The sequence below is a fragment of the Gopherus evgoodei genome, chromosome 3 (genome assembly GCF_007399415.2).
Source record: "Gopherus evgoodei ecotype Sinaloan lineage chromosome 3, rGopEvg1_v1.p, whole genome shotgun sequence".
Classification (NCBI taxonomy): domain Eukaryota; kingdom Metazoa; phylum Chordata; order Testudines; family Testudinidae; genus Gopherus; species Gopherus evgoodei.
The window spans coordinates 200,036,041-200,057,928 of NC_044324.1; the positions used below are offsets into that span (position 1 = coordinate 200,036,041).

Here is a 21,888-nt window from a genome sequence, read left to right on the forward strand (position 1 = left end):
TGTTGCTGCTCCCTCCCTTGCCCAGGCTCAGCTTCTGGGGACAGCAGCCAACTCTGAGCATGCCAGGGAGGGTTCTGTCTCACTCGGCCACTGTCACTAGAGAAGCTGAGCCCCAGGGCAGCTGCTGCTCTGCACTGGGCAGCATGGCCGAAAAATGAGAGACTCTGGCCCCGCCTCTTCCCTTCCGTCTCTGGCCCCGCCCCTTCCTCTCCCCAACCAAGGCTGACTGCTGGGTTAAGTCCCTGAGCAGGCGTCCGGGGAAGGCGGGTGGGCGACGCTCTCTCCACCCCCCCGGCGTTGCCTCTGAGCCCTGAGCTACAGTATTGGCGGCCGGGAGCCCCCGGCCCCTTTAAGTTGTCCTGGTTCCTGGGAAATTGCCCCCTTTCTCTCTCCCTGCTCTCGGCAGGCCTGTTTCTAAATTATATGGAGTTACTTTATAGTTCCCCATAAAGTTTGAAAATGAACTTTGATAGCCAATGAACATTGCTTATGCTAGTTCAGAACTTACCAACACACTGTTCCCCACGTTTCTGGTAACCTGAGGGACACTGGCAGCTGAAAGACCCTCTTAAATTGACGCATACTTGATCTGCCCTGCAGTTATGGGTTCCTGTTGCACATTCATCTATATCTTCATAAAACAGCAAACACAACGTTAGTCAGAAACTTTGGTTCAAATTTAAAAATGTTTACCCATCTCCAACCATATTTTAAATGAAGATAGCAAGTTTCAAATTCATTCAAAAGATTTTTATGCCAGAGTTTATTCTGTTTACAGAACACACAACACTGTCCTGACGTTCCCCTCTGGTGTTATCTGGACCAGTGATCTGCTAGGTCACTCCAATCCTTGACTCTGGGAGCCAGCCTTACTCTGCTCTGCTGTGAGAACCCCCACTCCTGGCTGTTCACGTACAGCCTCTGGCATGTAAGCTGCTCCCTGCATTGTGCAACCGAATGACAGTAGCCAATATCTCCGGTCCCAGACACAATCCTAGGAACCTCTGTCTTGCAGTTCCCAGTTATGCCCGCTGGACGCTGCAGGTTTATACGAGTTTGTCAATTTAACAAAGAATTTGATATGTACCAGACTTGTTATCCTAAGGGATGTCTCTGACATGCTTCAAACCAAACGCACTGCTTCAGGTACAATAAACAAACAGATTTATTAACTACAAAGATAAACATTAAGTGATTATAAGTCAAAGCATAACAAGTCAGATTTGGTCAAATGAAATGAAAGCAAAACACATTTTAAACTGATCTTAACACTTTCAATGCCCTTACAAACTTAGATGCTTCTCACCACAGGCTGGCTGGTTGCTCTTCAGCCAGGCTCTCCCCTTTGATCAACACTTCAGTAGCTTGGTGTGGTGTCTGTAGATGTAGGTGGATGAGAAAGGAAGAGCATGGCAAAGTCTCTCCCTTTTATAATATTCTTTCTTCCCTCTTGGCTTTGCCCCTCCCCTCAGTCAGATAAGCATTACCTCATCGCAGTCCCAAACTGGCCAAAGGAAGGGGGGGTGACTCATTTAAAAGTCCAACAGATCCTTTTGTTGCTGCCTAGGCCAGTGTCCTTTGTTCCTGTGAGGCTGGGCTGGGTTTATCCTATACCTGCCCTGATGCGGTGTGAACTGCCTCTCTGCTCTTGGAGAGTTTTTGCCTGGGCTTATTTTAAGCCATGTGGATATATTTTCAGCCTCATAACTACATACATGAAATTATAACCTATAACAGTACTATAACAACAATGCTCAGTGCATCAGGAGCCTTCTGAAGATACTCAACATGACAAACTTTGCACTGGATACCACACAATCATTTTACAAGAATGAACATGGGGGTGATGGGTGTTCCCCTGAGATACAGAGCGGAACAACTGTCTGATTCCTTTGGGTCACAAGCCAAAAATTTCTAACAATACTTAAATCTGACTGATTGTATTTTAACATATTTCCAATATTATTTTTTTCTCCATAGGAATTTATTCTAGGTGGGGCTGGTAGCGCCACCTGTTATTAATGTTGCCAGACACTCCCAATTATAAGACCTATTTTCAATTGCTAACAACTTTCTAAATATTAACTATTCTAAATATTAACTGAAATTGTCACTGCTGGGTATCTTTTGTAGGTTGAATATTCAGCTATAATGCTTCAACTGTTTCCAAAAATGAGACTAGCAAAAAATATGTTGTTCTGTAGATGTTAAAAAAAATTCTGGTGATCTCTTTTTGTCCTGAGAAGGGGACAAGTTTCATTTAGAAGCCCAAGCACAGGGCTGGAGTTTAAAGGGCTCTAGGATGGGGCTGAAGACCTGGAGGTGGACTAACAATTTGTTAAACTTTGTTACCCCCAGAAGGCAGTGGAAGTGAAGGAGTGACCTGGCTAGAGAACTGGGGACATCACAGAACCCTAAAGGCAAAGAGTCTTCAGACAGAAAGCCCTGGGGGCATTGCTCCATATTAAGGCAGGGACAGACTTAAAGCTAGCTCAGAAGGAGCTAAGATCTGAGCCCAGAGACAGTGCTGCAGGTACCAACAAGAGCATAGTGATAGGCCCTGTTGTACTTTTGTTACTCTGGAAGGGACTTGCTTGTTTGTTCACATATTGACAGTGTGAACTGGCTGGAGGGTCAGGCCACTGAAGACCCCCCTGATGAGGTTAAGAGCCGACACGGGATGTCAGGAGCAGAAAAAGAGAGAGTGTAGGTTCACACCCAACTGAGAGAAGGTGCTCATGAGAAATGAGTGTCCCCCATCTCAAATCCATTAGCAAAATGTCTCAGCCTTCTGTAATGCTGGTCCATGTACAGGATTAAACAAACTACTACTATCAGTTATTTGTTAGCTCAAGTGGCAGAGGTCTGTGCAGCACATCTAAAGATTCCAACCCTGCTGATGAACCATGTGGATATCACTATAAGGCCACATGATTAATTTCTTTTTTTAAAGTTAGGAAATTACACACACAAAATGACATTAAGAGAACATTATTAAGTTTGCAAAGTTAAAGCACTTAAAGTTAGGAAATGACAGAATTAAGGTTGCTTGTACACCTGAATCTGCCCTCCTTCTACATACACATTATGATAGTCTTCAGTTATATGATCATGTACTCATCAATGGTTTAGATAATGGCATCAAGAGTACACTTATAAAGTTTGTGGATGATACCAAGTTGGGAAGGTGGCAAGTGTTTTGGAGGTTAGGATTAAAATTCATAATGATCTGGACAAGCTGGAGAAATGGTCCGCAGTAAATAGGATGAAATTCAAAAAGGACAAATGTAAAGTACTCCACTCAGGAAGGAACAATCAGTTACACACATACAAAATGGGAAATGAGCCTAGGAAAGAGTACTGCAGAAAGGGATCATAATGGATCACAAGCTAAATGAGTCAACAGTGTAACACTGTTGCAAAAAAAAGCAAACATCATTCTGGGATGTATTAGCAAGAGTGTTGTGAGCCAGACAGGAGAAGTAATTGGTTCACTCTACTCTGCCCTGATAATTAGGGCCCTACCAAATTCAAGGTCTATTTTGGTCAATTTCACAGTCATATGATTTTAAAAATAATAAATTTCATGATATCAGCTATTTAAATCTGACATTTTACGGTGTTGCAATTGTAGAGGTCCTGACCCAAAAAGGAGTTGTGGGAGGGTGACAAAAGTTATTGCAAGGGGGGTTGTGGTACTGCTACCCTTACTTCTGCATTGCTGCTGGCAGTGGTGCTGCCTTCAGAGCCAGGCAGCTGGAGAGCAGTGGCGTCTGGCTGCAAGTCCAGCTCTGAAGGCAGAGCCACCACCAGCAGCTGTGCAGAAGTCAGGATGGCAAGGTATGGCATTGCCACCCGACTTCTGTGCTACTGCCTACAGAGCTGGGCCCTCAGTCAGCAGCTGCAGCTCTGTCTGGCCGCCCAGCTCTGAAAGAAGCAATGCAGAAGTAAAGGGTGGCATGGCATGGTCTTGCTACTCTTACTTCTGTGCTGCTGCTGTTGGGGTGCTGCCTTCAGAACTGGGTGCCCAGCCAAAAGCCACCGCTCTCCGGCCGCCCAGCTATGAAGGTAGCACAGAACTAAGGGTGGCAATACTGCAACCCCCTAAAATAATATTGTGACCCCCCCGTGCAACTCTCTTTTGGGTCAGGAACCCCAATTTGAGAAACACCGGTCTCCCCCATGAAATCTGTACAGAATAGAGTAAAAGCACACAAGAGACCAGATTTTACAGGGGAAGACCAGATTTCATGGCCTGTAACGCATTTTTCATGGCTGTGAATTTGGTATGGCCCTACTGATATGGTCTCAGCTGGAGTATTGTGTCCAGTTCTGGGTGCCACATTTCAGGAAAAATTGGAGAAAGGCAAGAGAAGAGCAACAAAAATGATTAAAGGTCTAGAAAACATGACTAATGAGGGAAGATTGAAAAAATTGGGTTTGTTTAGTCTGGAGAAGAGAAGGCTGAGGGGGGACATGATAGTAGTTTTCAAGTACATAAAAGGTTGTTACAAACAGAAGGGGGAAATTATTCTCATTAACCTCTGAGGATAGGACAAGAAGCAATGGGCTTCAACTGAAGTAGGTTGGTCTTTAGGAAAAACTTCCTAACTGTCAGGGCACTGGAATAAATTGCCAAGGGAGGTTGTGGAATCTCCATCATTGAAGATTTTAAAGAGCAGGTTAGACAAACATTTGTCAGGGATGGTCTAGATAATATCTAGTCCTGCCATGAGTGCAGGGCACTGGATTAGATGACCTCTTGAGGTCCCTTCCAGTTCTATGATTCTATTATTTTATTTTTTCACAGAACCCTGGCCACATTTAGTACACAGGATGGTTCTGCTCTGGGGATGATCAGGTTAGTGTCCAAAGAAGGCTGTTGTCTGTAGAATCCCTGCCTCATTTCTTGCAGAAGTTGGAAAGTGTGTACTATTTGTACCACTGGGGCAGGTGGGTCTAGGCCTGCCCAAAACTAAAAGCTTGCCCTTCAGATAAGGAGAAGGGACCACAAAGCCCAGGCTACAACTGAGTTCTTGAGACCACAAATGAAAAAAACAGGAGCAGGAGTGAGGTGAGATTTTAAAAATGAGGGATCCAGAGGAGAACCCCAAGCAGGGAACCCTGGACAGCTCCCACTGCTTCTCTAAAGTATTCAAGGAGTTAGTGGATGCTGCCCAGAGGAACTCTGCCTGGAGATGTGAGCAGATAAGGTACAGGAAATAGAACCCACAGTCCCTGAGTGCCCTGTGCCTAATTTCCTTCTCTTGAAGTGATGGATGGCCATCTTGGCTAGTTCTAGGAGGAGACTGAGGAGGAGGTCCTTTAACTTGGTGGGGCCAGGGATGGGGTGTGCATAGATTAGGGTGACCAGATGTCCCAATTTTATAGGGACAGTCCCGATTTTTTGGTCTTTTCTTATATACGCTCCTATTACCACCCAGCCCTGTCCTGAATTTTCACACTTGCTATCTGGTTACCCTAGCATAGATCAGGAGAAACAGGGATGGAAAATGTGTAGAGAATGAGGCAGGGAATTGCAGGAAGAGAAAGGAGGGTCTCATGATTAAGGCAGCTGAATGCTGCCCTAGAGCAGTGGTTCTCGAACTGTGGGTCAGGACCCCAAAGTGGGTCACAACCCCATTTTAATGGGGTCACCAGGGCTGGCATTAGACTTGCTGGGACCTGGGGCTGAAGCCAAAGCCCCCACGGTGGGCCTCAGGTTTTGGCTTCAGCGCTGGGTGACAGAGCTCAGGGAGGGAGGGATAGCTCAGTGGTTTGAGCATTGGCCTGCTGAATCCAGGGTTGTGAGTTCAATCCTTGAAAGGGCCATTTAGGGATCTGGAGCAAAAATCTGTTCTGGGATTGATCCTGCTTTGAGCAGGGGGTTGGACTAGATGACCTTATTAGGTCCCTTCCAACTCTGATATTCTACAGGCCCCCACCAAAGGCTTTTGGCTTTGGCACCCCCACCCACTATGGTGGAGCTCAGGCTTCAATTTTGGCCTGCCCTCACCTGGGGTGGCAGGGCCTGGACAGCCTCAGGGGTCAGTCCTCTCTCCTGGGGTTGTGTAGTAATTTTTGTTGTCAAAAAGGGATCCCAGTGCAATGAAGTTTGAGAACCCCTACCCTAGAGACATGGATTCTACCCCTGCTTCTGGCAGAGAGAACCTACATGATGCTACTCAAATTATTTAAACCAAACTTTTCACAAGAGGGTGGCCACTAATTATCTTCCTCATTTTCCGATTGCCTGACTTGAGACCCTGTGGTCTGATTTGCAGAAGTTCTGAGCACTCACAGCTACAACTGAAGCCAATGGAAGCTGTGGTTTGAACATATACATGCTATAAAATGTTAAGTACTCTGAAAAATCAGAGTATTTCAAATTGGGCACCCAGAATTAGTGGATGGTTTTGACCTTATTTTGTGTGCCTCAGTTCCCAATTTGTAAAGTAGTAGTACTCTCTCACACACAAGGAGGTTGAATGAAGTTTGCACAGGCAACTGAATTCAGGCATTTCCTAACTTTTAAATGCTTGATTTTGTAATCTTAATAATGTTATTTTAATGTAGTTTTTTTTGTATGTAATTATATGTACCATTCCATGCAGTTTATGTCAGACTGAATGCAGATATATAAAAGTATAAAAGAGTAACTATTGTGTTTTTCTGATATTCTGATTCATTTTCTTCACAATATCTTGGCGTACTTAGTTAAAATTATGCTCTGTGTGTTGATAAGTATTGTATAAAACTAAATTACAATTTGGTTTATAATTTGATCATCCAACTTGTTTCTTAGAGTTTCTTATTGTAACCTGACACAGAACACTGAAAGGACTTTGTAATGTTGGCATTCTACACAAACTGGAAGTTGTAGACCGAATAAACAAATTCCTTAAACCTCATGATCTCTAGTTTACGTATCTCAGCTAAACTCTCTATTTGTACAGGCACCGGGAATCTTAGAACATCACCTGTGGCAGATTCTGGGTGGTGCTTTGGAAAAAAGTGATGGATTCTTTCACATATCAAATGAAAATAATTTTGACCACAAAATTCAATAAAAAATAAACTAACAACAGTTTGAATTAATTCTCAGTGTTTTCCCTTTTCTCAAAAGTCCAAATATTTGCTATATACTTCCTCTCAATCTGACAGCTCAAATAAAGGTCTAACTCTTCTGCTGTCCTTTTCATTTCTGCATGTTATCAGTTCTGAAGTTTGCATATTAATACAGAAGTAGCTGACTCCACTGTCCTGGATTGACAGCTGAGAAGCTCATGCTCAGACGCAGAGCAGGTTTTTCAGGCACTAGACTAGGCTGCCTAGCACAGAGCAGACAGGCCATTAATGGCTTGATCCAAAGTGCAGTGAAGTCAGTATGACTCTTTGCATTGACTTCAGTGTGCTTTGTATGGGACTCCTAGTCTTTGCATAAAAATGGAGGAAAGCTGTTTACACTGCTCATATACTTTCATCTTTTTTATAATATTCCTGGAACGAGGCACATTTAACCTCTGATGACAACTAAATGGGTAGAAGTGTCACTGCTCCAGAGCAAGCAATGCTCTGGACAAACAGTCTTGCCAGAGGGACACAGGCTTTTCAGTAACAGGTACTCCAAAAGCGTACTGCAATAAGACAGTGTAAATAAATGTTAATTTTATTTCTTTTTTATGAACTCATCAGCCTGTCATGAGAAATTTGGTACAATTCACTTTTGATAAAGGCTTTTACACCTACTCCATCACATCTTGTGATACTGTTGCTTTCTCAGAGTTCAGTTTTTAAATGACTGGGCCACCTTAACACTATATCACTAATGGAGAGTTAGGTTTGTCATGAATGCTTGCTTTATTGGATTGTGAAGTAGACTAGTCTTGTAAGTAGTGGCTACCTTTTCTGGAAAACTTAGCTTCAGCTCTAACAAGTAGGTCTGTGCTGAGGTGTATAGGCCCACATGGACAAGTAAGAGGCCAGAGAGGTCCTGGCAACAGGGCTAGCCCCACTCTTCTGGCCTTGTCATTTATGCATGATAGGGAGGAGGCCTTTAAAAGGGAGGAAAAAACAGGCGGGGGCAGGGCCAGGAGGGGGAGGAGAGGAGAGAAGGATTGCCCCAAACAGCAGACTGTAGGAGTGACTCCTGAAGCTGTACAGGGAACTCTTCCTCAGGGTCAGGGTGAAGGTTTCCTGCCTAGGATATAGTGGACTTTTAAGGTAAGACAGACAGGCTGAACTTGTCTCAAAGACCCAGTCAGAGCGATTTCCCCAAACCCATTACACTGGGGCTGGATCGTTGGTAGCACTATAGACTAGCCAGTTCCCTAGCCCTGTACCTAAACCCCAACCTGTAGGACCAGAGTGTCTGTTTTGTCTGGCCCCTCCCTCACAGACCAAGCTGGCATGGCTGAACGTGCCAGGAGCAGAAAGCCTCACTGACACAGACTCTGGGGATCTTTAGACAAGGCACAGACACCAGAAACAGGAGTACATTGGAGTCTGTCATGTCTGCAATCCTCTTCAGCATTCCCATTGACTGGGTAATGCAGCATACAACAGAAGACATGCCAAGAGGCATTAGACCTGGACTTTGCAGATGATCTCCCTCTCCTATCGCAATACCCAACATCATATACAAGAATAAACAGCCTGACTCAACACATTCAGCCAGCAAATTGGACTGAAAATCAATCACAATAAGACAGATATCATGACCTTTAATATTGCCTCACCATCGCCAGTACAGATAGAAGATCATGTTCTCACCAATGTAGAAACATTCACATACTTGGGCAGCACCATCAACAGGGACAGTGGAACAAGCCAGGACATCCAAAACAGAATCAGTAAAGCCAGGAACACCTTCAGGAGCTTAAAATACAGTCTGGATATCATCAAAATACAACACCAAAACCAAAATCAAGATTTATCAGAGCTGAGTATTTTCAATACTATTTTATAGTGTAGAATACTGGGGAATGACAAAGTATGACATGTCCAAACTGTCTTCATTCCATACAACCTGCTTCAGAAAAATCCTCCATATCTTTTGGCCAAGAATAATTTCAAACCAAGACCTATTCACACAGTGCAGCCAAGAAGATACGCGCACCATCATTGCCAGAAGGCGCTGGAGATGGATTGGGCATGTGCTTCAGATTAAAACTGATTCAATCACCAGAATAGCAATAAGATGGACACCTGAAGGCAAATGAAAAAGAGGCTGCCCAAAAGTAACATGTTGAAGAGCTGTGGAACCTGAGCTGAAAAACACAGCTGGGAAACCATTGAAAGACTTGCCAGAAACAGACAGGCGTGGAGCAACTTCATCGCTGCCCTAAACACCAGAGATGTAATGGGAACTAACTAACCAACTAACTATAAAGGGCAGTGCTCCCCTTGCAAATAGGTAAATGGGCCTATATTGTGACCACTCCATGTAGATAACTGAATGTGGTCAGGTTCCCCTACTTCCTGAGGGAGGAATCACAAAGGACTTTGTTACAATATCAGTTTTTTAGTCCATTGCTATTGCAAACACCATTGTGTGGACTTCTTGGTTGGTTGGTTTTTTACCCTCTATGATTAAACTTGATATGTGCATTTCCTAAGCTCTTAACTGAAGACAACTTGCCAGAACTATCAATAATTCATTTAAGTGATAATAGCCCTCAAATATAGGGCCTTGTGTCAATCTGATGATGCGGGTTGTTCCTCTGTATTTAGTATAGGGATCCTCCTACTGCCATCTGTCCTTTGGTTGGTGATGGCAATAAATCATACACCTCAATTCTATATATATCTAATATAAGCTATGTGTTTTCTGTCCCCAGACGATTTCACTCACATTGTTTTGTACCATCTATCTCCTCTGACCACTATTTTTGTTTAAATTGAAAGCTTTTATTAGGATAAATGGTATAGAATATGCAGCTCAGAATCAAACACAGGAACTAGAGTGTCTGATCCGAGAGTGTCATTAAATCTGACAAACCAGTCACGTTTCCAGTAATTTTTATTTCACTTCTGCTTCTTCGCATTAAATGAACCACATATCTCATTTAGTACCAGCTCACTCATTGCATATGTCTGCACTGAAGCTGGAAGAGCAACTTCCAGCTTGGGTAGATGTATATATGCTAGCTTTAATTGAGTTAACATGCTAAAACATAGCAGTTTACACATGCTAGTCCATGGACCACACCTCTTTGTTCTACTTGATCTTTCAGGACAAACCCTCCCCTGCAGAATATGAATAGCAATGAGGCTATTGGGAATCCATGCCTTTTGGCCTCTACCTAATGCAGATGCCTATGACTGCAGCTTATTTGTCACCACTGAGGGAATGCTGTTTGCAGAAGACAGTCTTTTCTAGGGGGTTGGCCCATGACTGTGGAATGAACTCCCACAGGAACTAATAATCATCACAAACCTTCCACTCTAAATGCAAGGCATGTTTCTTTGACCTTGCCTTCTCTAACATAAACATATAGCTATGCGAGTGTATGTTTGTGTGTATAAATAAATTGTATTTTCCAAAACAAAACACTCTACTGTACACACACTTCTCTCCTTAGGAAGGTGATGAAAGAACAAACACAGGATGGATGTTAGTCACATTATATAGTACATTACTGGAAGGTACTCATATACTATGATGATGAGCGTGGTATAAGAACCTCTTTAGAAAAGGAAAGAATGTACTTTTATGACCTAATTCTTGGACATCTCTCTATTCCCTCTTCATTCTCTTCCACCCCACCCCAAAACTCAATGTAATCAACATACTAATGTTTGTTTTCTTGAGTGTTTCAGAAATAGCTGCTATCTTATATAAATTTCTCCTGGGAAATGCCTAAATCTATTCCCACCAGGGCAACAAGAAGGCCCATGTCCCCACCCCCTGGGTTCCCTGCCCACAGAAGGTGAAGGGTCCGTGGCTTCTCACAACTTTCTGCGTGGCTCTTATCCTGACTTGGCTCCGGCTTCTGGTCAGGGGGTGGGGCCTCAGGGGCCAAAGAGCAGCAGCCGGGCCATGCTAAGAGCCGCCTGAGCAGCTATGGGGTGCTGTGGACCCTCCACCTTCCCTGGGCGGGGAGTCTGGGGGGTGGGGACATGGGGAGCTGTTCTCGGGGCCCCCCATCCTAGACAGGTGGAGGATGCATGGCTCCCCACAACTGCCCAGGTTCCCAGAACCCGGGCCACTCTTACCAGGCCTGGGCTCCAGCTTCCAGCCTGGTCAGGGGGCAAGACCTTGGGGGGAAGAGGAGGGGCACGGAGCTGGTCCTGTGGCAAAGAGTGGACTGACCAGGCCCGTTCACTTTAAAAACTGGGAGGACCATGGTCCCTTGGCCCCCTGTGTTCTGGTGCCCCGACCCCTATCACTTTCTTAGTGACTGGTGATTGTATTTTTCTATTCCCTTTCCATATGTTACATAAGATCATAAGAACAGCTGTACTGGGTCAGACCAAAGGCCCATCTAGCCCAGTATCCTGTCTACTGACAGTGGCCAACACCAGGTACCCCAGAGAGAGTGAACCTAACAGATAATGATCAAGGGATCTCTCTCCTGCCACCCATCTCCACCCTCTGACAAACAAAGGCTAGGGACACCATTCCTTACCCATCCTGGCTAATAGCCATTTATGGACTTCACCTCCATCAATTTATCCAGTTGTCTTTTAAATGCTGCCATAATCCTATCCTTCACAACCTCCTCAGGCAAGGAGTTCCACAAGTTGACTGTGCACTGTTTGAAGAACTTCTTTTTATTTGTTTTAAACCTGCTGCCCATTAATTTCATTTGGTGGCCCCTAGTTCTTGTATTATGGGAACAAGAAAATAACTTTTCCTTATTTACTTTCTCCACGTCATTCACAATTTTATATACCTTTATCATATCCCCCCTTAGTCTCCTCTTTTCCAGGCTGAAAAGTCCTAGCCTCTTTAATCTCTCCTCATATGGGACCTGTTCCAAACCCCTAATCATTTTAGTTGCCCTTTTCTGAACCTTTTCTAATGCCAGAATATCTTTTTTGAGATGATGAGACCACATCTGTACACAGTATTCAAGATGTGAGTGTACCATGGATTTATATAAAGGCAATAAAATACTCTCTGTCTTATTCTCTATCCCCTTTTTAATGATTCCTAACATCTTGTTTGCTTTTTTGACCACTGCTGCACACTGCGTGGACGTCTTCAACGAACTATCCACGATGACTCCAAGATCTTTTTCCTGATTCGTTGTAGCTAAATTAGTCCCCATCATATTGTATGTAAAGTTGAGGGTATTTTTTTCCAATGTGCATTACTTTACATTTACCCACATTAAATTTCATTTGCCATTTTGTTGTCCAATCACTTAGTTTTGTGAGATATTTTTGAAGTTCTTCACAGTTTGCTTTGGTCTTAACTATCTTGAGCAGTTTAGTATCACCTGCAAACTTTGCTACCTCACTGTTTACCCCTTTCTCCAGATCATTTATGAATAAATTGAATAGGATTGGTCCTAGGACTGACCCTTGGGGGACACCACTAGTTACCCCTCTCCATTCTGAGAATTTACCCTTTATTCCTACCCTTTGTTCCCTGTCTTTTAACCAGTTCTCATTCCACGAAAGGACCTTCCCTCTTATCCCATGACAACTTAATTTACATAAGAGCTTCGGTGAGGGACCTTGTCAAAGGCTTTCTGGAAATCTGAGTACACTATGTCCACTGGATCCCCCTTGTCCACATGTTTGTTGACCCCTTCAAAGAACTCTAATAAATTAGTAAGACATGATTTCCATTTACAGAAACCATGTTGACTTTTGCCCAACAATTTATGTTCTTCTATGTGTCTGACAATTTTATTCTTAACTATTGTTTCAACTAATTTGCCCGGTACTGATGTTAAACTTACCGGTCTATAATTGCCGGGATCACCTCTAGAGCCCTTTTTAAATATTGATGTTACATTAGCTAACTTCCAGTCACTGGGTACAGAAGCCAATTTAAAGGACAGGTTACAAACCGTAGTTAATAGTTCAGCAACTTCACATTTGAGTTCTTTCAGAACTCTTGGTTGAATGTCATCTGGTCTCAGTGACTTGTTACTGTTGAGTTTATCAATTAATTCCAAAATCTCCTCTAGTGACACCTCAATCTGTGACAATTCCTCAGATTTGTCACCTACAAAAGCTGGCTCAGGTTTGGGAATCTCCCTAACATCCTCAGCCGTGAAGATTGAAGCAAAGAATCCATTAAGTTTCTCCGCAATGACTTTATCTTCTTTAAGCGCTCCTTTTGTATCTTGATCGTCCAGGGGCCCCACTGGCTGTTTAGCAGGCTTCCTGCTTTTGATGTATTTAAAAAACATTTTGTTATTACTTTTTGAGGTTTTGGCTAGCTGTTCTTCAAACTCCTCTTTGGCTTTTCTTATTACATTTTTACACTTAATTTGGCAGTGTTTATGCTCCTTTCTATTTACCTCACTAGGATTTGACTTCCACTTTTTAAAAGATGACTTTTTATCTCTCACTGCTTCTTTTACATGTTTGTTAAGCCACGGTGGCTCTTTTTTAGTTCTTTTACAGTGTTTTTTAATTTGGGGTATACATTTAAGTTGGGCCTCTATTATGGTGTCTTTGAAAAGTGTCCATGCAGCTTGCGGGATTTCACTTTAGTCACTGTACATTTTAATTTCTTTTTAACTAGCCCCCTCATTTTTGCATAGTTCCCCTTTCTGAAATTAAATGCCACAGTGTTGGGCTGTTGAGGTGTTCTTCCCACCACAGGGATATTAAATGTTATTATATTATGGTCACTATTTCCAAGCGGTCAATGTTACGCATATTTATATATAGATAGATAGATAGACACACACATTTCAGATAGCCATTTCAGATTAGATCAGTAACCCATAGTTAACACTGTCTTGTACTTTGCTAGTATCCTTTTTTTATTCCTTTATATTTTCTAATCTCACCTATCATTCTAGCTGATGACAGTGTGTATAAATCAACAGCTGCATGAGTGTGCCAAACTGTTAAATGTCTTGTATCATGTTTGATAGTTGAAACATGCAGCATACACATTGCATTTAGTATTTTATAACTTAAGGAATCTATCACAGTCTCATCATTGCAAATCACTCACATAAACAAACAGAAGTTTGGGCAGCGATACTAACTTTGTGGCAACTAGCCACTCCCTCACCAGAAATGATAGTAGAAAAGTGAGAACATATAAGACAATATCATAGCCAAAATGCATCCAGCAAAGGCTTGGCTGAACAGCTGAGCTCTGCATCATTCTCTGAAGGATAATAAATGCTGACAGCTTGCCAGAAGAAGTAAGCTTCATAGTAAGGGACTCTCCACTGAGATTACCCTGTCTCCAGTCCTCAAGCATAAACATCTAGGAGCTGTTAATTAAAGCACAGTGGTTAATGTCAGCCATCATGAAAGTGCATGGTAGTGTCTAATATATGCCTTTATTTAAATTTTCATCTTTTTTTGTGATAGGGATTTCTCATGTATTTTCCCCTCCTATCCTAGGATGTGTTCCAAGGAGACTCTCAGTTCCTTTAGGTGGTTAAGCAAGCTATCTAGTCTATCCCAAATAGAGCCAGTAAGCTTTTTATCATGTCACAGCTCAAGATTCTGGGCCTCCATTTTTTATCTTGTTTTAAACCCAGCCCCCCTCTTCAACAAGTACACTAACCCTACACAATTTCTTTTGAATAGCTGTATTTTCTCTAGCAATAGATATACACTAATTTATTTTAAAATTCATTTTTGAGTTAAGCCACTTCCTTTATTTGCAATGCATTAAACAACAGTCATATTACTTGAAGAGGCTTGCATTGAGAGCTAAGTTTTGTTGCTAGATTTATTTGTACTTGCTTTACAGTTATAAGCGTTTGGTAGTTTTTATTTTACTATAACTTGCATTGGAATTCAGTAGTTTGGTTACCATGTACTGTTCATAGTTATTACACCACAACAAACTACCTTAAAAGAATGTTAAGGTTGCAAAGTCAAACACTCAGAAGTTAGGAAATGCAATGTGTTCAACTTTAATTCTGCCCACTTGTGCATGTGCATTATAATAGTCTTGAATTACATGATCACATAACATTTTTAACACACACTTGCACTCAATCAAACCCCACCATTCCCAGAGTGGGATCAGGTGGCATGGCTTTCTCTATTCAAGCAGAATGTACCCAGATGCTACAAAAGATTAACGGTATATAAAGCCCTTAGTTAGATGTTATGGGTCAAAGTGATGGTGAGGGAAAAATAACTGAAGTTAACTACATTAGAATTTAGGGTAATGGGCTCTGAGTAAAAATGCATTTCAACATCTCTTTCAGAAATGTTTATGATGGTATACTATGGTATTGCCACTAGACCCCAATCACTCATCATAATATAAATACTGCCTTTTGCAATAATCTCCAAGACATTTAAAAATCTATTGTAGAAGGCTTTCATATACATAAATATCTATAGAATCAGAAAGCGCTAATTGATTTGCATTGCTACTGTTTGAAGTTAGCAGGATGCTGCAAAAATAATGTGAGAACCATTAAGGGCAGCAGAGCTTGCCCCTTGCATTCTTGCGAAATATAAATCAACTTGCGTTTCATAGTTTTAATTCCACAAGCTTCGCTAATAGCTATACCCACTGATTCCCTCACTTTCCAAAAATGTACCCACGCTCCCTCTTGAAGTGATTTACACAATTATGTCCTTCCATTGCTGACTTTGGCAGCCTGCTCCATATTTCAACTGCTAGTTGTGTACAGACATTTTGCCTGACTTGCTTTTAGCTATAATCTTAGCTATAGTTTCCCCAATATCTAATCCACAGATTCTTGCTGTAGAGATAGTTTTTCAAAATCCCTACTATATCTATCCTGTAAGTCTCTTATCTTTAATCCACAAAATCCTCTCTTAGTCTCTCTCTTTCTGAATTACAAGCCTGGCTCTATTCTTTCCATGCTGTGACTCATTCCTCCCAAGCCCCTGACTCATGCTGCTTGCTCATTTACGCAACTTTTTAATCCCTGCAGTTTTCTTCCTATAACTTGGAATTAGAACTGCACACAATATTTCAATGTGTCTTTCACCAGTACTTTACACTTCTGTGGAAAAATGAATTCAGTTCATAGTTACTCTGCACCTTTACCTAACCAATCAAAGCTCCTTTTTCTCTTTTAATCACTACCAAGTATGAAGCCATGGCTAGAGAACAATATCCACTATCAATCAAGCTATAGCCTATATTTAGGACAGTCCATTACTAATAAGGTTTACAGATGACACAGATGAGGGGTAGTGGTAAATAATGAAGGAGACATGTCCCTGATCCAGAGCAATCTGGATCTCTTGCATAGCTGGCGGTAAGCAAACAAAATGCATTTTAATACAGCCAAATGTAAAGTTATATATCTAGGGACACAGAATGTAGGCCTTATTTGCAGGATGGGGGATTATTCCTGGGGAGCAGTGACTCTGAAAAAAAGTCATGGTGGGTAATTAGCTGAATGTGAGCTCCCAGTGTGATGATATGGCCAAAACGCCTAATGCAATCCTTGGATGTATGAACAGGGGAATATTGAGTAGGAGCAGGGAGGTTATATCACCTCTGTTTTCAGAATTAGTATGACTGCTAGTGGAATACTGTGTCCAGTTCTGGTGTCCACAATTCAAGAAGCATGATGGTAAATTGGAGAGGATTCTGAGAAGGGCCAAGAGAATGATTAAAGCATTGGAAAACATGCCTTTTAGTCGGGCTTGGCAGAATTAGATATTTTTTAAAATAATGTTGATAGATAATATCAATGTTTATTTTTAGGCAGGTTTTTTTACTTTATTGATTTACAATTTTGCACAACTGCGAATTTTATTTTTTTCGCGGGGGGGGAGGGAAGGGCAGTCAGTATCACATGTCAAAATATACAAAATAAATATCCATCAATCAAACTCTAAGAAGTTCTGAATTTTTCTTCCTTTGCCTATCTGTAACCTTCAATTATTATCAATGAAAATATTTTTGTTGGTTTATATGTGCATGTTGAAATTGACATTTAATGGCATTTACCGAATAAAAACCCCAAATCTTGCCAAGCTTACTTACAGTGATAAATTCAAGGAGCTCAATCAAGTCAGTTTAACAAAGTAGGTTAAGGGGTGACTTGAGCACAGTTTATAAGAATCTATATGGGAAACAGAAATATAATCATAGAGGGCTTGTCAATCTAGAAGACAAAGGTAAAATAATATCCAGTGTTTGGAAGTTGATGCTAGACAAATTCAGATTCAAAATATGGTGCAACTTACCAAAGGTTGTGGTGGATTCTCCATCACTGGTATTTTTTAAATTGAGACTGGATATTTTTCTAAAAGAGATGCTCTAGTTCAAATGGGAATTAATTCAAGGAAGGTCTATGGCCTCCATTATGCAGGAGGTCAGATTAGATTATCACAGTGATCCCTTCTAGCCTTTCTGAATGTTTACTGGCTTTGGAAGACAACCTTTTATATAGAATCACTTTGAAATACTGGCAAATTATATTTGCATTGCCTACCAGTTTAGGAAAGAGTATTCAAAGAACGTAAGGAAATACAAAGCCAAAACCTTTCCATTAACTTATGCTCACTGTATTTTACCAAATTAAGTATTCTAGCCCTTACTTAAATTTCTCATATTGTCCTTACAACTGAAGCCGAGCTCACTGCGATTAGCTTCCAGGATCCTCCCTTGATCCTTTCTTACACACAAGAACAACATTAGTAACCTTCCAAACTCTCTGGTTCCCTCCCCAGCCTTAGCAAGCTATCAAAAAATTCTGTCAAAAGCTTTTCTATTTCCCTTGCTACTTCCTTCAACATTTGAGATGTTATTCATCTGGGCATGATGCCCAGACAACTTTTAACTCATTGGTGATGGGAGCCTGAATTCTCCAAGGCAAGCATCAATGGAAAAACTGTTATATAACATCAGATAAATAGATACCTAAAGGGTTAATAGTTTTAGCTGACTATCAGTTCTGGAATGATGGAGCCTATTAATATTTCAGTGCTGCTTTAGTGTATTCTGCATAAGCTAACAAATTCTCTTGCTTTTTTTTGCCTTTTATGTTATGTGTATGTCAGACTGACAGCCCAAGCAACTGAAGTTTTCAGATATTTAAGAGCAGACAGTTTGCACAAACATCTGTTTGCAAGGACAAGATACTTGCATTTTTGTGAGCCAAAACCTGTATTTGTGCACATACCTCAAGTAATTGTGAGCAAATGGAAACACAGGTTTTCACCTGATTTTCATGCAGAGATGCAATTTTTTTGCATGCATAAATATATGCACTCTCAAATTTTTCTGGGCACAGCTAAGGAGGACCCTCATCATTTTTTTTTCAGTGCTACAGGCATTCCTAGCAGGGTAAAAGTAACCCCTTCAGGATGACAAGCACAGTAGAGGTGAAACATAACCACCAGATGAGATTCCTATATACTGTCTCCAGTAAAGTGAGCATATAGTACAGACAACTACCCACTACAATGAATTTCTGAAGAGGAAGACATAGCAAAAGTGTCCATTTGTTAAACAAAGGAGTGAGCTGTAACAGTTAAGGTTGGTTTAGAGTACTTTGTCACAATTATGTATTGTCTTTGGTATGTCCAAACTGAATTGATTTAACACAGGAGTGAGCCATACTTTTCAGCACTGAAACATCTACCACATGTTTTGTTTGGGAGTGGTGGCGGCTGAAAGGAAAGCAGTGAATGAAGCTGTCAACCAATGCATGACTTCCTTTCTGCTCCCCTCTGCCTGCACCGGGGTTCCATCTTTCTTCGTTAGAAGAGAAGATAAGGTAAAGTGCTTTTGATTCAGATACTATTTTATATGATCTGGTACAAGACTAATGCAAGCCCTATAGACCTGAACATGTGCTACATGCCTCACTCCTTCCCTGAGCCCTGATTAAGGAAATACTTAAGCATGTGCTTAAATCCATGGACAGAAGCTCAGGCATGTCCTAAATAGGAACGTTTTCTTGAATTGGTGCTTCAGTGCATATTCTGCCTCTACAATTCCATTGAAGTTTATATTTTCTAACCTACCCAACATCTTTTAAAAAATGTAAGTTTGAAACAATATTTCTTTTCTTACTTACTTGGGGATTTGTCTAGAGTGAGATTTAAACTTGTGTTGTTTAGAAGGTTTTAGCTAATATGCTCTAAAACTCTCCAGTAGAACAGTCTTTCCCAAATTTGGGTGGGTCACCACTTGTGTAGGGAAAGTCCCTGGCGGGCCAGGCCTGTTTGTTTACCTGCTGCGTCTGCCGGTCTGGCTGATTGTGGCTCTCGCTTGCTGCGGTTTGCTGCTCCAGGCTTCCAGCAGCTCCCATTGGCCTGGAGCAGCGAACTACGGCCAGAGGGAGCCGGAAGCCAGTGGGAGCCACGATCAGCTGAACCTGCGGACACAGCAGGTAAACAAACAGGCCTGGCCAGTCAGGGGCTTTCCCTACACAAGTGGCATCCCAAGTTTGGGAAACACTGCAGTAGACAAATGCAAAGCTGATCATGTTGAATTCAAAGCTACTTGTTCCTGGGCTTCAATTCTATAAGTTTAGCTCTGACTGCACTATGCTTGTAGTAGTTAGAACTTGTTAGCTAAACACCTTCTAACAACACACCTTTAAATTGAAGTTGAGACAAATCCTGGAATTAATCAGTCCTGGGATCTACTATACCCTCCACGTATCTAAATTGGGAAAATAGGTGTTCGCTAATGTGTTAAACAAAACACAGTCCCAAACACAGTCAGACTGTGATTATTTAACCCTAGGTTGATCCACTATGGCCAGGTCCACACTACAGCGTTAAATCGATTTAAACAGTGTTAAATCGATTTAACGCTGTAACCGTCCACACTACAAGGCACTTAAAATCGATTTTAAGGGGTCTTAAAATCGATTTCTGTACTCCAGCTAAACGAAAGGAGTAACCCTAAAATCGATATTACTAAATCGATTTAGGGTTAGTGTGGACGGAAATCGAAGTTATTGGTCCTATTCTTTTACTGAGCTACCCAAAGTGCACCGCTCTGGAAATCGATGGTACCCTGGGACCATGGATGCACACCACCGAAGTAATGTGCCCTAGTGTGGACGCGTAAAATCGATTTTATAAAACCTGTTTTATAAAATCGATTTTACTAATATCGATTTAAAGCTGTAGTGTGGACGTAGGCTATGAGCTAATGTATTGTGGACCCCAGTTACAACAAAGTAGTGCCAAACACAGGTTAAAACATAATTTGGTTTTACAGTGCAGACCAGACCAAACAGTGATTTAACTGTATTCTTAAAATGTAAGTGTGCTGAAGCACAGATTGTGCTAAAACCTTGGAAATACAGTAAGAGTGGAATGATATTGTAACCATGCAACCAATATGTTATAGCTGTGTCCCATGGTAGCTCTTCAAAGTATAACTGGGATGGGATCTAACTGTCTTACTGTGAATTGTAGACAGCTGTCCATATTAGTAATACCATAGTTAGAAGCTTTTTTTGCTATGTAATAGCATTTTACTTTTTAGCATGGTGTTTTATACTTCAGCAGATCTCTAGCAACAGACGTCCATAATTCAGCAAAGTATTTAAGCATGTGCTTAACATCAAGCATGTGACTGAGTACTTTAGAGCCAGTCAAAATTCTTAACCACGTACAAAGAATCCTATCTGCAAAATGTCGCTGAAATAACAGAACATTTAAGCAGTTGACCATACGTATGTATGCAACCAATATATTAATCCAATATAGGGGCATAAAAGTTGTTCCATAAAGGCTTTTCATATGAGTGTTTTCAATCTGAGGTTCTTTTCATTAAGATAATGAAAAAACTTAAGGTCCTGTTCATAAAATAAGCACATGGTCGTTACATTAAAAAGGAAAAAGCCTCTCAGAGGGAAGAGTAGAGTTTCCCCTAGTGCAAGAATGTAAAATTAACTATTATCTTCATCATTATTCAACAAGACAAACATTCCACGTTGTAAAATTGATCTTCATTTACTTTAAGGGCTGTATTTTTGGCTTCCCTGGTTCTAGTGGGATTGTAAATTGAGATATATTTACTTTTACATTATAATCTAATAGTTGAATGCAATATATCAGTAAGCTGCAGAAAGCCTCGGTGACTGGTATGTTAATACTAGCTGTCAAAATAGTAATCTGACTGATTTACACTATAATAGCTTATTTTTACATTTAGTGGAGTATTTCCTGCTGTTACCGCCTTATGATCTTATAGTAGAGAACTAACAGCTTAGGCAGGCATGAACTAAAAAGGACAAGTAAGGATTACTCACCCATGATGACCAATACAATTGGACTATATTCAAAAACAACAAGGGTGGATAAAAAATTCCATTATTGCAGATGAAAGAGTTTTCCCCTACATCTGGCATGTCATTTTCAAACCTGATATGAAACATTTCCATAAATTCAGCTTACCATTGTTTTCACCAGTGTTTCAAAGTATTTTTTAACATGAAGTAATAGCATTCAAACCCAATTTCACATCTGAAAAATTAAGCTTCTAGTTCTCATTCTCTAACTAAATCACACAGTTATGAAAAAGATGACCACTTCCTTGAGGCATGATGTTTTGTTTAGTTAAGTTAATGGAAAAGCTAGCCAGTGTTTGATGTAAAGTTGTCACCCTTGCATGAAAGAACCAACTAGTTATTTATTATGAATATCTTCTAATAGTTTCCAGAATTATCTGAACTATGTATTTTTTCTTAATGACATAATTTTAAATTCCAAGTTCCGTATTCATTTCATTTTTGTTTATTTCTCTCCTTGGAAACCTCATAA

The 21,888-nt window shown here is 41.1% G+C and overlaps 1 protein-coding gene across 4 annotated transcripts in view; it reads right to left on the reverse strand.

Moving 5' to 3' along the window:
- The window catches only part of EFEMP1 (EGF containing fibulin extracellular matrix protein 1), a 79,357-nt gene that overhangs the window by 22,736 nt on the left and 34,733 nt on the right, over window positions 1-21,888 (reverse strand). For all 4 annotated transcript variants that reach the window (XM_030557817.1, XM_030557816.1, XM_030557815.1 and 1 more), the window contains exon 5: window positions 509-631. In XM_030557817.1, the coding sequence (XP_030413677.1) occupies window positions 509-631 (123 nt within the window). The remainder of the gene's footprint in view (window positions 1-508; window positions 632-21,888) is intronic.